Source organism: Rousettus aegyptiacus, unplaced genomic scaffold (genome assembly GCF_014176215.1).
Source record: "Rousettus aegyptiacus isolate mRouAeg1 unplaced genomic scaffold, mRouAeg1.p scaffold_m13_p_3, whole genome shotgun sequence".
Classification (NCBI taxonomy): domain Eukaryota; kingdom Metazoa; phylum Chordata; class Mammalia; order Chiroptera; family Pteropodidae; genus Rousettus; species Rousettus aegyptiacus.
This window is the reverse complement of record NW_023416306.1, coordinates 108,572,469-108,589,731: the sequence shown is the minus strand read 5'-3', so window position 1 is coordinate 108,589,731 and position 17,263 is coordinate 108,572,469. Positions and strand designations below refer to the sequence as shown.

Genomic DNA, 17,263 nt, shown 5'->3' with positions numbered 1-17,263 from the left:
TACAACAGTGCACAACCTAACTAGCCCTGTAGGTGGCACACCTGGAGGATGGTCTCAATAAGTATATAAGCCTGCTGGGGCTAATCCCACTCCACAGCGTCAGCCCCACACAGCAACTCATACCCTGTGAGTGTGGCCAAACCCAACAACCAGTCAGCCTGAAAGTCAATCTCTTCTACTGACATGCTAAAAGCAATCAAGGCTTAGCTATGACAGGAGAACACACACAACCAACACAAGGAAAATATCCAGAGCCTTTGGTGCAGGTGATCAGAAGACTGTTCCACTGGGCCACAAAAAAATGTCTACTACATAAGGCCACCAGGCCAAGGCTGGGAGACATAACAAATCTTTCTAATATATAGAAATCAACACAGAGAGGCAAATAAAGTAGGAAAACTAGGAAATGTGCTGCAAATGCAACAACAGAAAAAACTCCACAAAAATAAATGAAATGGAGGCAAGCAACCTACCATAGACAGAGTACCAAACACTGGTTATAAGGATGCCTAATGAACTTAGACAGAGAATAGCTAATTTCAGTGAGGACTTCAACCAAGAGAGTAAGCATAAAAAAGAATATATGAATCATAAAAAAGAACCAGTCAGAAATGAAGAATACAATAACTGAAAAGAAGCATAAACTAGAAAGAATCAACAGTAGGTTAGATGAAGCAGAACATTGAATCAGCGAGTGGGAAGACAAAGTAGCAGAAAATATTCAATTGGAAGAGCAGAAAGAAAAATGAATAAAAAATGAGGAAAGTTTAAGAGACCTCTGGGACAATATCAAGCATACCAACATACGTATCATAAGGGTACCAGAAGCAGAAGAGGGAGAGCAAAGGATTAAGACCTACTTGAAGATATAATGACAGAAAACTTTCCTAACCTGGAAAAGGAATTAGACATACAAGTCCAGGAAGCACAGAGCCCCAAAAAAGATGAACACAAAGAGTCCCTCACCAAGACACATTTAATAAGATGACTAATTAAAATGTGAAATGTTAAGGACCAAGAGAGAATCTTAAGAGTTGCAAGAGAAAGACAGCTAGTTACTTACAAGACTATCCCATAAGAATGTCTGTTGATTTTGTTAACAGAAAATTTGCAAGCCTGAAGGGACCTGCATGAAATATACAAAGTGGTAAAAAACAAGAACCTACAACAAAGACTACTGTCCCCAACAACGCTGTCAATTAAGATGAAAAGTGAGATAAAGAGCTTTCCAGACAGGAAAAAGCTAAAGGAATTGATTACCACATGACAGTATTATAAAAATGTTGAGGGACTTCTCTAAAAAGAAGTGAGAATCCTCCCTCCATAAATATGAATAATAAAATGGCAATGACTACGAACTATCCATAATCACTTTATTTTAATTTTATTTTTTAAAGAAATTTTTAAATTAAGTATATTGGGGTAACATAGGTTAATACAAATATATAATTTTCAGGTGTACATTACAATTTGACATTTGTATATTTTATTGTGTGTTTACCACCCAAAGTCCAGTTCCTTCAGCTAGCATATATTTGATCCCCTTTCTCACTTCACCCTCCCCCTAAACCCTATATTTGACCCCCTTTATCCTGTCTACCTGCCCCCTCCTCCTCCACTCCACTAGTAACCACTAGTCTATAGTTCTCTGGTAACCACTAGCCTATAATCCCTGTCTATGAGTCTCTGTTTGTTTGTTTGTCTTGCTATTTGTTGCTTTTAGGTTTATATCCCACATACAAGTGATATCATGCGATTTTCAACTTTTTCTGTGTGGCTTATTTCAAGCATGATTATCTTGAGGTCCATCCATGTTGTAGCAAATGGCAGTATTTCATCTCTTCTTATAGCTGAATAATATTCCATTGTATGTATGTACCAAAGCTTCTTTAGTCAATCATCTATCATAAGACACTTAGGTTGCTTCCATGTCCTGGCCACTGTGAATAATGCTGCTATGAACATCAATGTGCAATCTTTTTGGATACGGGTTTTCAAGTCTTTGGAATAAATACTCAGCAGAGGGATTGCTGGATCATATGGTAGATCAATTCTTAGTTTTTTGAGGAACCTCCATACTGTTTTCCATAGTGTCTGTATCAATTTGCAGTCCCACCAGCAGTGTATAAGGGTTCCCTTTTCTCTGCATCCTCTCCACCTCAATAGTTACTTTAAATGTAATGGATTAAATGTTCTAATCAAAAGACATAAAGTAGCTGAATGGATTAGAAAAAGACCCATACATTCATGGCCAGCAAAATATCCACTTCAGATCAAATGACATACACAATCTGAAAGGAAAGGGATGGAAAAAGATATTTCATGCAAATAGAAAGAAAAAAATAAAAGCTGAGGTAGCAATACTTATATAAGACAAAATAGACTTTAAACCAAAGGTTATAAGAGACAAAGAAGGGCATTACATAATGATAAAGGGATCGATACAACAAGAGGACATAACCCTCGTAAACATATACACACCCAGAAGAAGTGCACCTATATATAGGAAGAAACTATTGACTGACATAAAGAGAGAGATTGACAGTGATATGCTCACAGAAGGAGACTTTAACACCCCATTGACGCTAATGGACGGATCTATCTTCCAGACAGAAAATCAACACGGAAACAGCAGCCTTAAGTGACATACTAGCCCAGTTGGATTTAATTGATATTTCAGAGCATTTCACTCCAAAACAGTAGAACACATATTCTTCTCAAGTGCACGTGTGCACATGAAACGTTTTCCAAGATAGATCACGTTAGGCCATAAAACAAGTATCAATAAACTTAAGAAAACTGAAATCACATGAAACATCTTCTCCAAACACAATCGTATGAAACTAGAAATCAACTACAAGAAGAAGCTGGAAAATACACAAACACGTGAAGGCTAAATAAGAAAATGATCCCACTTACGTTGCATTAAAAACAATTAAAATACCTAGGAATCGAGTTAGCCAAGGAGGTAAAAAACCTTTCATCAGAAAATTTGAGTCATTGAAAAAAGAGATTGGAGAAGATACAAATAAATGGAAACATATATTGTGCTCTTGGGTAGGAAGAATCAACATCGTGAAAATGGCCATACGACCCACAGAAATCTATGAAGTCAGTACAACTCCCATCAAAATACCAATGGCATTTTTCACAGAACTAGAACAAATAATCCAAAAATTTATATGAAATCATAAAAGATCTCAAATAGCCACAGTAATCTTGAGAAAGAAGAACAAGGTTGGAGGAATCACACTACCTGTTATCAAACTATACTACAAGGCTATAGTAAACTATCTATGCAAAGCAAATCAAAACACTAATTCCTAAAGATCTATGTATCCCTATGTTCACTGCAGTGGTATTCACCATAGCCGATATATGAATGTAACCTAAGTGTCCATCGATAGATGATTGGAAAAAGAGTTATCATACCATTATACATTGGAATATTACTCAGCCATAAAAAATGACAATTTACCATTTGCAATGGCATGGATGGATCTAGAGGGTATTATGCTGAGTGAAGTTATTCAGACAGAGAAAGATAAATAGCATATGATTTCACTTAAATATAGAATTTAAACAGCAAAAGAAACAAACAAAATGAAAACAGACTCAGAGAAAGAGGAAACAAATTGGTGATTGTCAGAGGTGGGGGATTGAGGGCAGGGTGAAAAAGATGAAGGGATACAGAAGTACAAATGTATAGTTATAAACAGTTATAGGGCTGTGGAATACAGCATAGAGAATATAGTGGATTTTATTGTAAGGACTTTGTGTGGAGAGAGATGGTTGCTAGAGTAATTAGGGAGATCACTTCATTTTATGTAAGTGTGTAACCATTGTACTGTATATCTGAAACTCATAAAATAATAAAAAAAATGAAACATGAACACATTGTTTGAAATTGCTCTGTTTCAGACTACTGTGGGGCTAAGTATAATATACTTCGAAGCAAACAATAAGCCTTTTTACCAAGCATGTGCTCTCTGAGTCCACAGGCAATTGAAAGGAAGTTTGTGGGTCATGGATATGAATGACCTTTGGGGAGACACTGAGAGAGGTTCCTGTTTGGCTCTGGCCTAATTTTATCCTTCATATTTCAGTGTGGCACAGTTCTACAAATAGTCATAGAGTACCTATAATGTTCCAGAAAATGTATAAAGCACTGGAGATACAGAGAATAATAAGAGCATCCCTGCCAGTGAGGAACTTCTCTTTTGTAGGACATGGAGAGAGAAAGAGTTTCAATGTCATGAGGTAAGTGTGTTATAAAGGTATGTGGAAGGTGCTACAGGAGTGCACAGAGAGGAGCATAGAGTAGAGCAGATGTTTTCAATAGCTACTCATCTGGTATAGTTTCATGTGTAATGGAGGAGTCTCATTTGAAAGGGAATATTCTTTTATAACTGAAAAAGGAAATTTGTCTTTGATTTTATTTTTATGCACTTTTTCCTGATGGAGGTCCTGAAAGTGCCAAAAAGATGTGGAATAATCCATATGCACAGATGCCAATCCTGGGAGGCCTCTGGAAAAGGAATGCTCTGAGCAGGTTTTGAAGGGAGAAAAAGGCACAACTCTCTCTGGACGCCAGTCCTCATCTGCAGTTCCTTCAGCTGGAAGTGTTCTCAGGGCCTTTGTGTCTTCCGTGCTGCCTCGTCCTCACCTTTCAGATCTTAGTACTGTGACCACCCAACATGAACAACGATCTACCTCGTTATTCTCTCCGGTAACATTTACGTTAACGTGAAAGCGGTTCAAACAATTCCTCCTGCATCTTCAACGTTATGGGTGGTTACGCCTGTTGAAATTTGCAGTAAAAGCCACATAGTTTTGATTAAATGTCTTTACACACCCCAGGCATTCTGCTTCATTTGAAACTAACAATGAGTAAGTCAGAATTGACAGGTAAAATTACCAAAGTTGATATTCTTAAAACAGCCAGTCTCGGTTCTGTTTCCTCTCCAGTGACTCATTACAAGGTTTTCCTTTCAGTCATTCTTACCAAACCAATGGGGTTCTAGGAACAATTCCCCTGACCACATGAGCTAATTTAGCAAGTCCTGGTCTCTGCAGCAGTACCCGGCCACGATCCTTCAGTGTTATTAATTAATTACCTTTCTAAATTCTTTCAGCTTTTTATATACTAGCAATGGCACAAGCAGAAGCTCCGTTGCCAATGCATTCTAGTTCCATGAAGATGCTGTGGTCTGGGGACAGGTAGGTGGAAAGATGGAAAATCAAGATAGCAACAGAAAAAAGAAATTAGACTTGATAAAATTTAATTCAGGTTCAGAAAAATAATCTTAATTGCAGAATCTTCATTTTCAGATAATGGAGATCAAATAAAACTTGGTTGTGGTTAAGTAGGTTACACTATAGGGGAAAAAACCCAGATTACATGAGGGAGTGTATAAGGGGATATAGATTGTGGAGGAAGGCAAACCACTGACTGTGACTTTTACCTGGTGCTGGCAATGTGTGTCAGATTTCCAGGGAAAGCCAAAGCTATTGAGGAGAGTCAAGGTCAGCACATGTAACGTCTGTCGCACAAGAAAGGGATTTGGGGGTTCAAATGATGACTTAGAAAAGGATTTATTTCTTTTTTATCTCATTAAACTTTTCGACTGGAGTAATAGAAATTAGAAGTTAGAAGTCAAGACTGCTTACTCTGTTTTATTTGTGTGTTTACAGAGAAGTTAAAAAAAAAAAAGGACGAAATCCACTTGAGGCTAGTTCTTCATGATATTTCTTGGAACTAAAACTCAATAAAGCACACAGAATTTGGGGAAGAGTTGACTGGGAAACTGTTCCTGGTAATGCAGCTCGCCCCACCTGCATGTTTGATTACACAGCTACTATCATTTTGGACCGTAATGTAGAAAAACTTCTAATATGTTATTAAAGGAGAATTAATCCTCATGCTGATCTATATTTGTTGGGCACTTAATTTTTTTTTTAAATAAAGCTTCTCTAATTTTGTTCACCACAATATCAAATAATGTAGGTAAGGTTCAGAGAAAACACCAAATTTAGAAATATAGTTATGAAAATAGAAGGTAAGAGGAAAGGTGTAAGGAAGACACAACTAATTTGTTTACTTAAGTGCAATAAGGATTTATTTAAAGGAGTTCTTGATATCATCTACATTTTACTTTCACAGAGCAACAGGCAAGTAGATATAGGCTTAATATAAAAAATAGAAATCTCAGGATATTCTCAATTTACTCAGAGCAAAAAATGGCTCCTGTCACTGTTCCAGGGGCAGCTGTATGTCTTTTTTCTGGTTTTGTGTATTTAACTAGAAGGAATATTTGTTTTTGAAGACAGAAGCATATACATGTTAATGTCTTCCAGTATTCACTTCTTTGCTTTCTTTTCTTTTTGAGATTATCTGAACCATTTCCAACTCCCTATTTTTCCTGTTTTCTTGTCCAGAATTTTCTTCCAATGTATCTCCTCTAGGTTTGTTATAGTGGAACAGTACCACATGTTCCAAATTTATTTGGGTTTCATACTATCAAACCTCCTGATTGCTTAAATACCTATATTTGTGTTAGCTGCTGCTCCCCAAAAGTGATCAGAACAAATAATTTACACAGAAATATAAAAGTCTTTTCATTTTTTATTGTCCAGTCTTTGGGGACATTAGTATACTATTTCCCAAATATATTGTTGTGGGAAAATTCTAGTACCTATCAAATTAGGAAATAAATTGGGTACATGGTCAACTCGTTTGTGTAGAGATAATGAATTCTTCCACAAAGTTTATATTCGTATGGAGTGTGGTCATTATTGGCTCCTAGTGCTTTTGCAAATGACTAGTTACCAATTGTTTAGAACTCTTTCTCCTTTGGATCTTTCTCATACATTTTTAACATTTTATTTTACTTTATTATTAGTTTCACTTATACAATACATTGGTTAGACATTTATATATTTTATGAAATGATTCCCTTAATTTCTCTATCTTCCCTCTGGCTCTACACATAGTCATTACATTACTGCTGGCAAACTAATCAAAAACAGACTCACAAATATGAAGGACAATCTGGTGATGGTAAGAAGGGATAGGATTGAGTGGGGGGCTGGGAAGGGCGGTAAAGGATTAAAAAAGTACAAATTAGTAGTTGACATATAGTCGCATACATCTTTTGTCTGTTCACTTATTCATCATCCTTCCTTGTCTCCATTCACTTATGTATCTATGCTTCTAACCATCCATCCATCCATCCATCCTTCCAACCTCATTCATCCCTTTAATAAACACCAATTACAGGCACAGTGTGTGATGGGAATGGTGCTGGGGAACCTAGGAGAATAGAATAAAGTAAAAAACTCTGATTTTTTTCTGGAACAACTTATAGCTTAATGCAGCACCTCTCAGCTTTGGGACTCTTTGGGTTGGGTAATTCTTTGTTTGGGGTGGCTATACTATTAGTCTTGGTGTTGTGGAACATTTTGCAGCACCCCTGGCTTCTACCAGTAACAATCCTGTTTCTCTCCGCCACCCATCACCCCAGTTGTGACAACCAAAAATGTTCCCAGACATTGCTGAATATCCCCTATGGGTGAGTAAAGCATCCTTGATGAAACACACTGTTTTAATGAGAGAAAATTACAAGGGCATATTTTCCCACATTTAATAAGTCTTACGATAAGGGTGCACATATTGAGAATGTACTTTGGATATACTCAGTTTGCTCCTGCCTCTGATCATTGCTAATATATTTCTGCAGGAGATCATATATTTCAGGGAATTATTCATCATGACTCATAGTTGACTTCTCAGTGCGGTGAGTTTTGCTATTCCATGTAATAGAACCTCATCCAGTTAAATTATTCAGCCAAATAGTTAATTAGACTTTGTTGTTTTTTCTACAATGCAGTTTCTGTTGAAATGACTTGCAGACATAGTTAATATAAATACTCTTTAAAAATAAGTAGTTATCAAATATTTAACTAGTGAAAATGAGCCAGCGTATGAATCAGGATGGAAAGAATTGGAGTTTGTAATTAACTCAGGGTATTATTACTTCTGTGTGAGTAGTTTTTCAAGTACAGATTAGTAGTTTATGCCACTCAAAAAGGTTGGCAATATTTCGAATAAACAATATCTCATTAAATCTTGCTGGGTGTGAGATATTTTTACTGACATGCTCATACAACAGATAATAGAAGCTCCTTTTGTTCTATATCTTTTGCTTACATCATTTCATTTACTGATGCTCCAGTGCCATCTTCTCTTAAATTCTAGATTGAAGCATATATATATATATCTTCCCTTGGATTTTGGAGAGTAGCAATGCAATGTCATGATTCTCTATGTATTTTTAATTCTGGAATTTGAGGAATCATTTGAATATTGCTTCAAATACTTTTCCTCATTCGGTTCCATAAAACTTCTATTATAGAAATTTCTTACTTATTGACCGTGGGTGGGCATGGGAGGAACTTGCTTTTTTTTTTTTTTACTGAGTGTTCTGGTAATTAGTAGGTTTCAATGACTTTGGAGTTTTACTATAGTGTTGACAATGATTATCTCTTTATTTTCAGAGATAAATATTTCTCACTTTAAATTTACTATGTAAACACCTATAAAGAAAGATGAAGGAGGATTAACTTTGTCTCTGCCTAACTTTTTAGAGATGCACAATAAGCTTCCTCAATTAAGGTACGACGGACTCTTGGCTGTAATTGTCCAGTGTTCATATTTGGTGTGCTCAAATGAGTACATGCGTACTTCTATCACGGTTCTGGATGTCTTGGCAGAGTAAATGCACATAACACAGAAAGAGAATGACTTCCCTATATCATTTACTATTCAATGTAGTATAAGTGGCTAATAATATTTTTTAGGAGTTATATCTGAATCTGTTCATATGCGATTTATTCTGCCATTGGTAAATTAGTCTTTTTGCCGTAGTACAGAGGAGATTCATTTTGTCTTTTGGGTACATGCAGGCCTGACAGTAACTGAATTGAAATTTTCTAGCTAGAGGTAGAAACTATGTTTCTGTAACTCTAGCTCTAGTATTTTGCTCTTTATTTGCATTTTTGGATGTGTTTTGTGTTGAAAACTGGTCACATTGTATAAAGAGGTCAATGACTTAGATTAAAAAAAATAAATAGAGATGATTTTGACTTTTTCTCTGGACTGAGATTTGGAACCTAAGTCTGTCTCATGTGACTTTAAAAGTGCGATGACCCAAACTTTTCAAGTTTCTATATTCCCTGATATTTGAATGGATATATTCTCAGGCTATCGTAAGAGAAGCCTGTGGTAGAGAATGTTCCTAGCAGAATGTCTGGTGCTTGGAGCAACAAGGACATCAGAAGTAGATGTGGACTTGCACACAAGGACACATTGCAGGGAGGGCGTACATGCCTGACCGATTCCGAAACTTCTTGTTCTAGGGACTAAGAAAGGATACTTTATATAATGAGGTATATTTCCATGTATTTTTTCATTATTTAAATAAATTCTCTTCTGTCTTTTAGCAGATAATGATTTCCTGAAATATATACATTTCCTTATTATGTACCTGGTGTCATTCTAAGTTTTGGGATACATTTGACAACAAGGTAGATGTATTCTTTAACTTTATGGTTATTGCAGTGATATCAGGATGGAGAAGAATAAAAAAACCAATGGATTATAGTTATAATAAATATAACAAAGAATATAGTGTTTTTGAGACTAAATAATTTCAGTCTTCTTTTTTGTCTATTCAGAGTGGTTTTGATTTTGAACACTAAAGCAGTATGAACGTTACAACCTATTATTAAGAAGGTGATAATAATAACATATTATTGCAATATCTCTTATTTTTTTATACTTCATAGGGTCATTTTTATTTTTTATTTTTTAAACTTCATCTCACTTAAAAATTTAATTAAATAATTAAATGCTTAATTAATTAATTTTTATCCTGACATTGGTTAACGAAATCCAGTAGGTTCAGCTGCACGTTTTAACAGTAAGACATATATATATTTACATTGTGTGTTCACCTCCAATAGTTAGATTTCTTTCATCACCAGATATTTGACCCCTTATATCCTGTCTATCTCTTCCCTACTCCATTCCCGTTACTTTCTGGTAACCACTAGTTTACTGTCCATGTCCATGAGCCTCTGTGTGTTTGTCCTGTTCATTTGTTGCTTTAGGTTTATAACCCATATATAAGTGATATCATGTGATTTTCAACTTTTTTTCTGGCTTATTTCGCTTTGCATGATAATTCGAGACACTTTCATGTTGTCACAAATGGTAGTATTTCACCTCTTCTTATGGTCGAGTAAGATTCCATTGTATATATGCACCACAGCTTCTTTATCCAATCATCTATCATAGGACACTTTGGTGCTTCCATGTCCTTGTCACTGTGAATAATACAGCTATGAACGTCGGTGTGCAATTATCTTTTCAGATATAAGTTTTTAAGTGTAAATACCCAGTGGAGGGATTGCTGGATCATATGGTAGATCAATTCTTATTTTTTTGAGGAACCTCCATACTGTTTTTCATAGTGGCTGTACCAATTTACAGTCCCACCAGCGGTGTATGAGAGTTCCTTTTTCTCCACATCCTCTATAACATTTGTTATTACTTCTCCTGTTGAGTATAGCAATTTTAACAAGTATGAGTTGATATTTCATTGTGGTTTTGATTTGCATTTTCCTAATAGCTAGCAATGTCGAACATCTTTTAATAGATTTGTTGGCCATTTGTGTGTCCTCTAGGTAGAAGAGTCTGTACAGGTCCTCTGCTCATTTTTCGATTGGATAGTTTTTTGTTGTTGTTGTTGTTGTTATTGAGTTTTGTGAATTCTTTGTATATTTTGGATATTAGACCCTTATTGGAGGTGTTGCTTTCCAATATATATTCCATATCAGATGGTTGTTTCTTTACCTTGTTGACAGTTTCTTTTGTCGTGCAGAAGCTTTTTAGTTCGATGTAGTCCCATTCATTTATTTTTGCTTTTATTTCCCTTACTTTTGAGGTCAAATTCATAAAATCCTCTTTAAGTCCAAGGTCCTTGAGTTTTGTTCCTATGTTTTCTTCTATACATTTTATTGTTTCAGGTCTTATATTTGGGTCCTTATCCATTTTTAGTAAATATTGATATGTAGTGATAGACAACAGTCTAATTTCATTCTTTTTCAGGTAGCTTTTTTTCCTATTTTTTAAAAATATGCTGATGGGATTTAATGGGGATTGCATTAAATCTGTATAATGCTTTAGGTAATATGATCATTGTAACTATGTTGATTCTTCCAATCCAAGAACATGGAATATCTTTCCATTTCTTTATATCTTCTTCAATTTTTTTAATGGGGTCTTATAATTTTTGTTATATAGGTCCTTTGCATGTTTTGTTAGATTTATACCTGAGTATTTTATTCTTTTTATTGTATTTACAAAAGGAATTAGTTTTCTACTTTTTTTCCTGACACTTCATTATTAGAATATAGGAATGCTATGAATTTTTGAACATTGATTTTGTATCCAGAAACTTTACTGTATTTGCTTATTGTTTCTAGTAGTGTTTTTGTGGAATCTTTAGGGTTTACTATATAGAGAATCATGTCATCTGTAAATAGTGACAGTTTGAGTTCTTTGTGTCCTATTTGGATGCTTTTTATATCTTTCTCTTGTTTGATTGGACTCTCTAGGACCTCCAATGTTATACTGAATAAGAGTGGCAATAGTGGACAGCCTTGCCTTGTTCTTGTTCTTAGAGGGATGGTTTTTAGTTTTTCACCATTAAGTATAATGTTGGCTGAGGGTTTGTCATAGATGGTCTTTATTATGTTAAAGTACTTTGCTCCTATACTGATTTTGTTAGGTGTTTTCACCATAAATGGATGCTGTATCTTGTCAAAGGCTTTTTCTGATATTTGATTATTGATACCATCATATGATTCTTATTTTTTAATTTGTTTATGTGGTGTATCACTTTAATCAATTTGCATCTGTTTAACTATCCCTGTGCCCCTGGGATGAAGTCCACTCAATCGTGGCGTAAAATCTTTTTAATATGTTGCTGTATTCGATTCACTAGTATCTTATTTAGTATTTTTGCATCTATGATCTTGAAAGAAATTGGTCTGTAGTTTTCTTTTTTTTCTGTTATCCTTACCAGGTTTTGGTATCAGGGTAATATTGGCCTCATAAAATGAGTTGGGAAGTATTGCCTCCTCTTTGGTTATTTGGAAGATTTGAGGAGAATAGGTATTAGATCTTCTTTGAATGTTTGTTAGAATTCACTGGTGAAGCCATCTGGTCTTGGACTTTTAATTTTTGGTAGGTTTTTGATGATTGTTTCAATTTCCATACTGCTGATCTGTCTCTTTAGATTTTCCAGTTCTTGATTCAGTCTAGGAAGATTGTATTTTTCTAAATATTGGTCCATTTTTTCACAATTGCTAAATTTAGTATTATATACTTTTTCGTAGTATTCTTGCATGATCCTTGGTACTTTTGCAAAGTCAGTTGTTCCTTAGACTTGGGATATATTCTTATGTTTCCTCTCCTGATGGTATCAGCTTGTTCTTGTATTTGACTTTCATTATTTTTCATTCTTTGTTTTCTCTATCTTTCTTCCAATTTGTTTTTAGATTTCTGTCTTCTTCAATATTACTGATCTTTTTCTTCATTTGGTTGACTCTATTTTCCAAGTTTGCTATTTCATTTTTCAACTCGCGCAGAGTGGGTTTTTTTTTAATCTCCAGGAGGTCTATTCTGTTCTTTTATAGTGTTTCAGTCTTCATGCTCTGCTTATCTAGTTGTTTTTCAATTCCTGAAGTTGTTGATATATCTCATTTCGGAACTCACTGAGTTTTTCTGAAGTATCATCCCGAATTCTCTATCATTTAAGTCGCGTATTTCTGTCTGTAAGCTTATTTTCTGGAGATTTTTCTCTTTTTTTCTGAGATACCTAGTCACTTTGGTTTTTCGTGGTCTATTTCTGTGCCTGGGCATTAATGGAAGTGTATTCTATTGTTTTTCTAGAAAGAAGATTTATTATATGAAGTCTCTCTTTAATGTGTTGTAAAGAAGGTACTTTCCTTTTGTTTTCTAGTAGGTGACATCTAGGCATTTCAGATCCCTGTTTTATATAAAGTCTTAATAATGCTTTTTTTTTTTTTTGTAAATGTTTAATCATGCTCAGCACCCTCAGTCTCAGTCCCCGTCAGTGTTAGCAACTGTTTTGGTAGCATTTGTTCAGATCGTCCTGGGGCTCCATGGTGTTTAGTCTCAGAGGTGATGGGGGGAGGGGTCCTCTGGTTTAGGGGTTGGGAGTTGTAGTTCAGCCTTGGCTTTGCAACTGGGGCTGGTAAAAATCAACCGTTGTTTCTCTGCCATCCTGCTTCTCTGCTTTCTGTTCTGATGACTGGGCCCTTTCACCAGTTGTGTGGAGCTCACAGCACTTATGTACAGGGCTGTTCAGAGAACTCAAAGTACCTCCTCTTCTCTCCCTCCTCCTTCAGGGAGTTCAGGCGGCTTTGAGAGGCAACTTCTTTGTATCTCCGATTCCACTGCCGGACACCTGGTGTTCTGACTTGTGGTAGCTCTTATGTGCAGATCCCATGGTCAGACATGCTGGTATGCAGTATGGGTGTTTTTTGTTGCATTTTATATGTTCAGCTTATTGTTGTTTCAAGGGGAGAGATCATGGGGTGTCTGTCACTCCACCACGTTTCTGTAAGAAAAAAAATTGTCATGTTTTTTAGTTTTTTCTTTTAATTCTTTTATTTCCTGGATTTCCCTAATTATGCTTTGTTTTACAATCCTATATTTTCTATTTTATTCTGTCACTTAAAAACTATGCCATCTTTTTACCCATCTTTCCTAATTATATAGTGAGAAATATTTTTAAGTTTTTTAAAATTATTTAAATAAATCTATCTTTTGGCAGATAGTGATTTCCTGAAATATATGCATTTTCTTCTTATGGGATACATTTGATAACAAGGTAGATGTGTTCTTTAACTTTATGGGTATTGCAGTGAAACCAGGATGCAGAAGAAAGAAAAAAACTCAATGGACTACATTTATAATAAGTACTACAAAGAATACAGTGTTTTTTGAGAGCGAATGTATTTAGTTTACACAAGATGGTTTTGATTTTGATCACTAAAGAGTATGAATGTTATAACCTATTATTAAGTAGGAGGAAATTTTATTATTTAAATATCTTTTAGATATAAAATTTTGATGCTCTCTGATGGTCAATACCATTTTATTTTCTTATTTATTTATTTCATACGTTGAGCACTACTATGGACAAGTGAAAGAAAGAGAAGTAAAATGAACATTTATTGAATACTTACAAACTAAAACCTTCAGGCTAAATTCATGATTTTCATTTTTTTATCCTTATAACTTACTGTGAGAAATTAGTATTATTAATTGCAATTAAACTGAGGTTGAAGAATTCAAGTATCTTGCCCAATATCATCTAGTGAGTGGCTGAATCATGGTATAGATCTTGGTTTTCGGAATCCAAAGACCGTATTGTTTCCACTGAGCTATGTTGCTTCTTGAAATAAAACTAAAATTACAAATTAATGTGGTAAGCCCTGCAGTAGAGGTTTGACAAAAATGTTTTACACCACACCTTGATGTCCTGCATAGTTTTAAGGTTCTCGGATCATGTGTTAAGTGCCCTATTGCTGTGCTTCTCAAATTATCTTTAGTGAAAAATCTGTTGTTTCTCCAATCTTTCTAGGGTGAAAATTGAGTAAATAGAAAATTATATACATGAATTTTGTTATGATGTAAATTTCTAGGGAAGTTTATAAACACTCTCAATTCCTGCACCTAACATGATGCAAACTGGCAATAGACAATTCACAAACTTGTGCCTATGTGTGGGTCAGTTTTTCATTGCTTTAGGGAATCCAGATAGAAATAAGTCATAATCCTTGCTGTCAAGAAGGTTTTTGTCTAGTTGGTGGGTTAGAACTTTACTCAGTTAACTAAAGTATGAGAGATAGTAAAATAAATGCTAGTAATATAAGGCAAAACCTCACAGATAGGCTTAAGATTTAAACAACCTTGAATATAAATATGTATCAGAGGTAACGAGTCAGGAAGAAGCATCTATTTGACAGAATAAGGCTAGTGGTGTTGGTAGTTGATGAAATAGTTAAGAAGTAGTTGAGGAAATTAAAGACAGGTTATATTAGTCATAAACCAATCCAAAAAATTTGGGTTAATTTTCTTTTACCCATGTTGACAAATCTTATATCTCATGAACAACATGTAAGTATCCCAATTTATATTTTCAGGTAACGATGCTGACAAAACCAATGGATGGAGTGAATCACTCTGCAGTGTCAGAGTTTGTCTTCCTGGGACTCACCGATTCCTGGGAGATCCAACTTCTCCTTTTTGTGTTCTCTTCCACACTTTATGTGGCAAGCATGATGGGAAACTCCCTCGTTATGCTCACTGTGACTTCTGACTCTCACTTACACTCTCCCATGTACTTTTTGTTGGCCAACCTCTCCTTCATTGACCTGGGAATTTCTTCTGTCACTTCTCCCAAGATGATTTATGACCTTTTCAGAAAGCATAAAGTCATCTCTTTTAGTGGCTGCATCACTCAAATCTTTTTCATCCACGTTATCGGTGGTGTGGAGATGGTGCTACTCATAGCCATGGCCTTTGACAGATACGTTGCCATATGTAAGCCTCTTCATTACCTGAGAATCATGAGCCCAAGGATGTGTACCTTCTTTTTAGTGGCTGCCTGGATGACTGGCCTCATTCACTCCATGGTTCAACTGGCTTTTGTGGTAAACTTGCCCTTCTGTGGTCCTAATGTGTTGGATAGCTTTTACTGTGACCTTCCTCGGTTAATCAAACTTGCCTGCACAGACACCTACCAACTAGAGTTCATGGTCACAGCCAACAGTGGTTTCATGTCTGTTGGTGTTTTCTTTATACTAATCATTTCCTATATCATCATCATTCTCACTGTTCAGAAACACTCTTCAGCAGGTTCATCCAAGGCTCTGTCCACACTGTCAGCCCATATCACTGTAGTTGTCCTGTTCTTTGGTCCTTTGATATTTTTCTATATGTGGCCATCTCCCTCCATACACTTGGATAAGTTTCTGGCCATCTTTGATGCAGTTCTCACTCCTTTCCTGAATTCTATCATTTACACATTCAGGAATCAAGAAATGAAGGTGGCAATGAGGAAAGTATGCAGACAGCTAGTGAATTACAGGAAGATTTCTTAAGGAACTTGTATTATGAAGAGCTCTAAAGGACTATCGATGATCTTTACTGATGATCAAATTCAGAGAAGCTCTTAATGTTCTACCTTGATTTGATTATACACATTGGTATTAAACCCATTTTGTCTCTCACTCAGGAGGGAGAGACATTTACTTTTGCAAAGTTACATATAAAGTATTTGTGAACCAAAGAGCATAATTTTGAGCCCAGTTTCCTAAGGAATAATATTTATATAAAGTAATTTTTAGAAACACATAGATGGCAGTCTTCTTTTTGATCAACAGAATACGAATAAGTTCTGCAATCCATCTAATCCAGTATGAGTCCATCTTAAGTGGCTAGATTCGCAGACTCCTTATTTTCAAATATGGTCCCATTCACAGGTTAGGTATTGAATATATTTATTTGGTGGGTACAGATCAACCCATAACAGTAGTGTAGAGAACCATGATGGTTGTAGTGTATCTACCTATTAATCAGAGTGAAAATATATTTAAAATTAACAGTAGAAGGACCTTTATGCTTTCACATACAATTAACTGTATTTTTAAAATAATAAAGAATATAAAGTCAACATAAGAGACAAATAATTATTTTTATAATCTAAAATCTGCTAACTTAGAAGATTAGACAGAAGGTAAAGAATAAAATTTACTGTCTTTATTCAAGAGTAGAATTAATATGCCAAGATACATTCGTCATGTCATTTGAACAGAGAAATACTCAATTTTAGTACTGCTTAAATATAGTGTTGTTGGTTTAAAAATTTCTAAGTTAAAAAAACCCATTGAATCAGAACTATGCCAATTTTGCCAAATATTAACATTCATCATTATTTTTTTCAGACTCATGTATATACATAAAATCAAGGCAAACTATTTACTTCTTGAATCTTCTATAGCTTTCTGTCTTCACTGTGTTTTACTCTTTGCTACTCTCTTTCGGATGCTGAAGAACCAGATATTTTATCTTAGAATAATTCTATCCTTTTTTTCTCTTGAAAAA

At 35.1% G+C, this 17,263-nt stretch overlaps 1 protein-coding gene across 1 annotated transcript; it reads left to right on the top strand.

The window, feature by feature from the left end:
- Positions 1-15,179: 15,179 nt before the first annotated feature.
- LOC107507273 (olfactory receptor 4F3/4F16/4F29) lies at positions 15,180-16,448 on the top strand. The gene has a single exon (XM_016138314.2). The coding sequence runs from the start codon at positions 15,307-15,309 to the stop codon at positions 16,258-16,260; it is 954 nt and encodes a 317-aa protein (XP_015993800.1). The 5' UTR covers positions 15,180-15,306; the 3' UTR covers positions 16,261-16,448.
- The last annotated feature ends 815 nt before the right edge of the window (positions 16,449-17,263 follow it).

Coding starts and splice junctions, on each gene's coding strand:
- LOC107507273 (XM_016138314.2), top strand. CDS start 15,307: ATGCTGACAAAACCAATGGATGGAGTGAATCACTCTGCAGTGTCAGAG.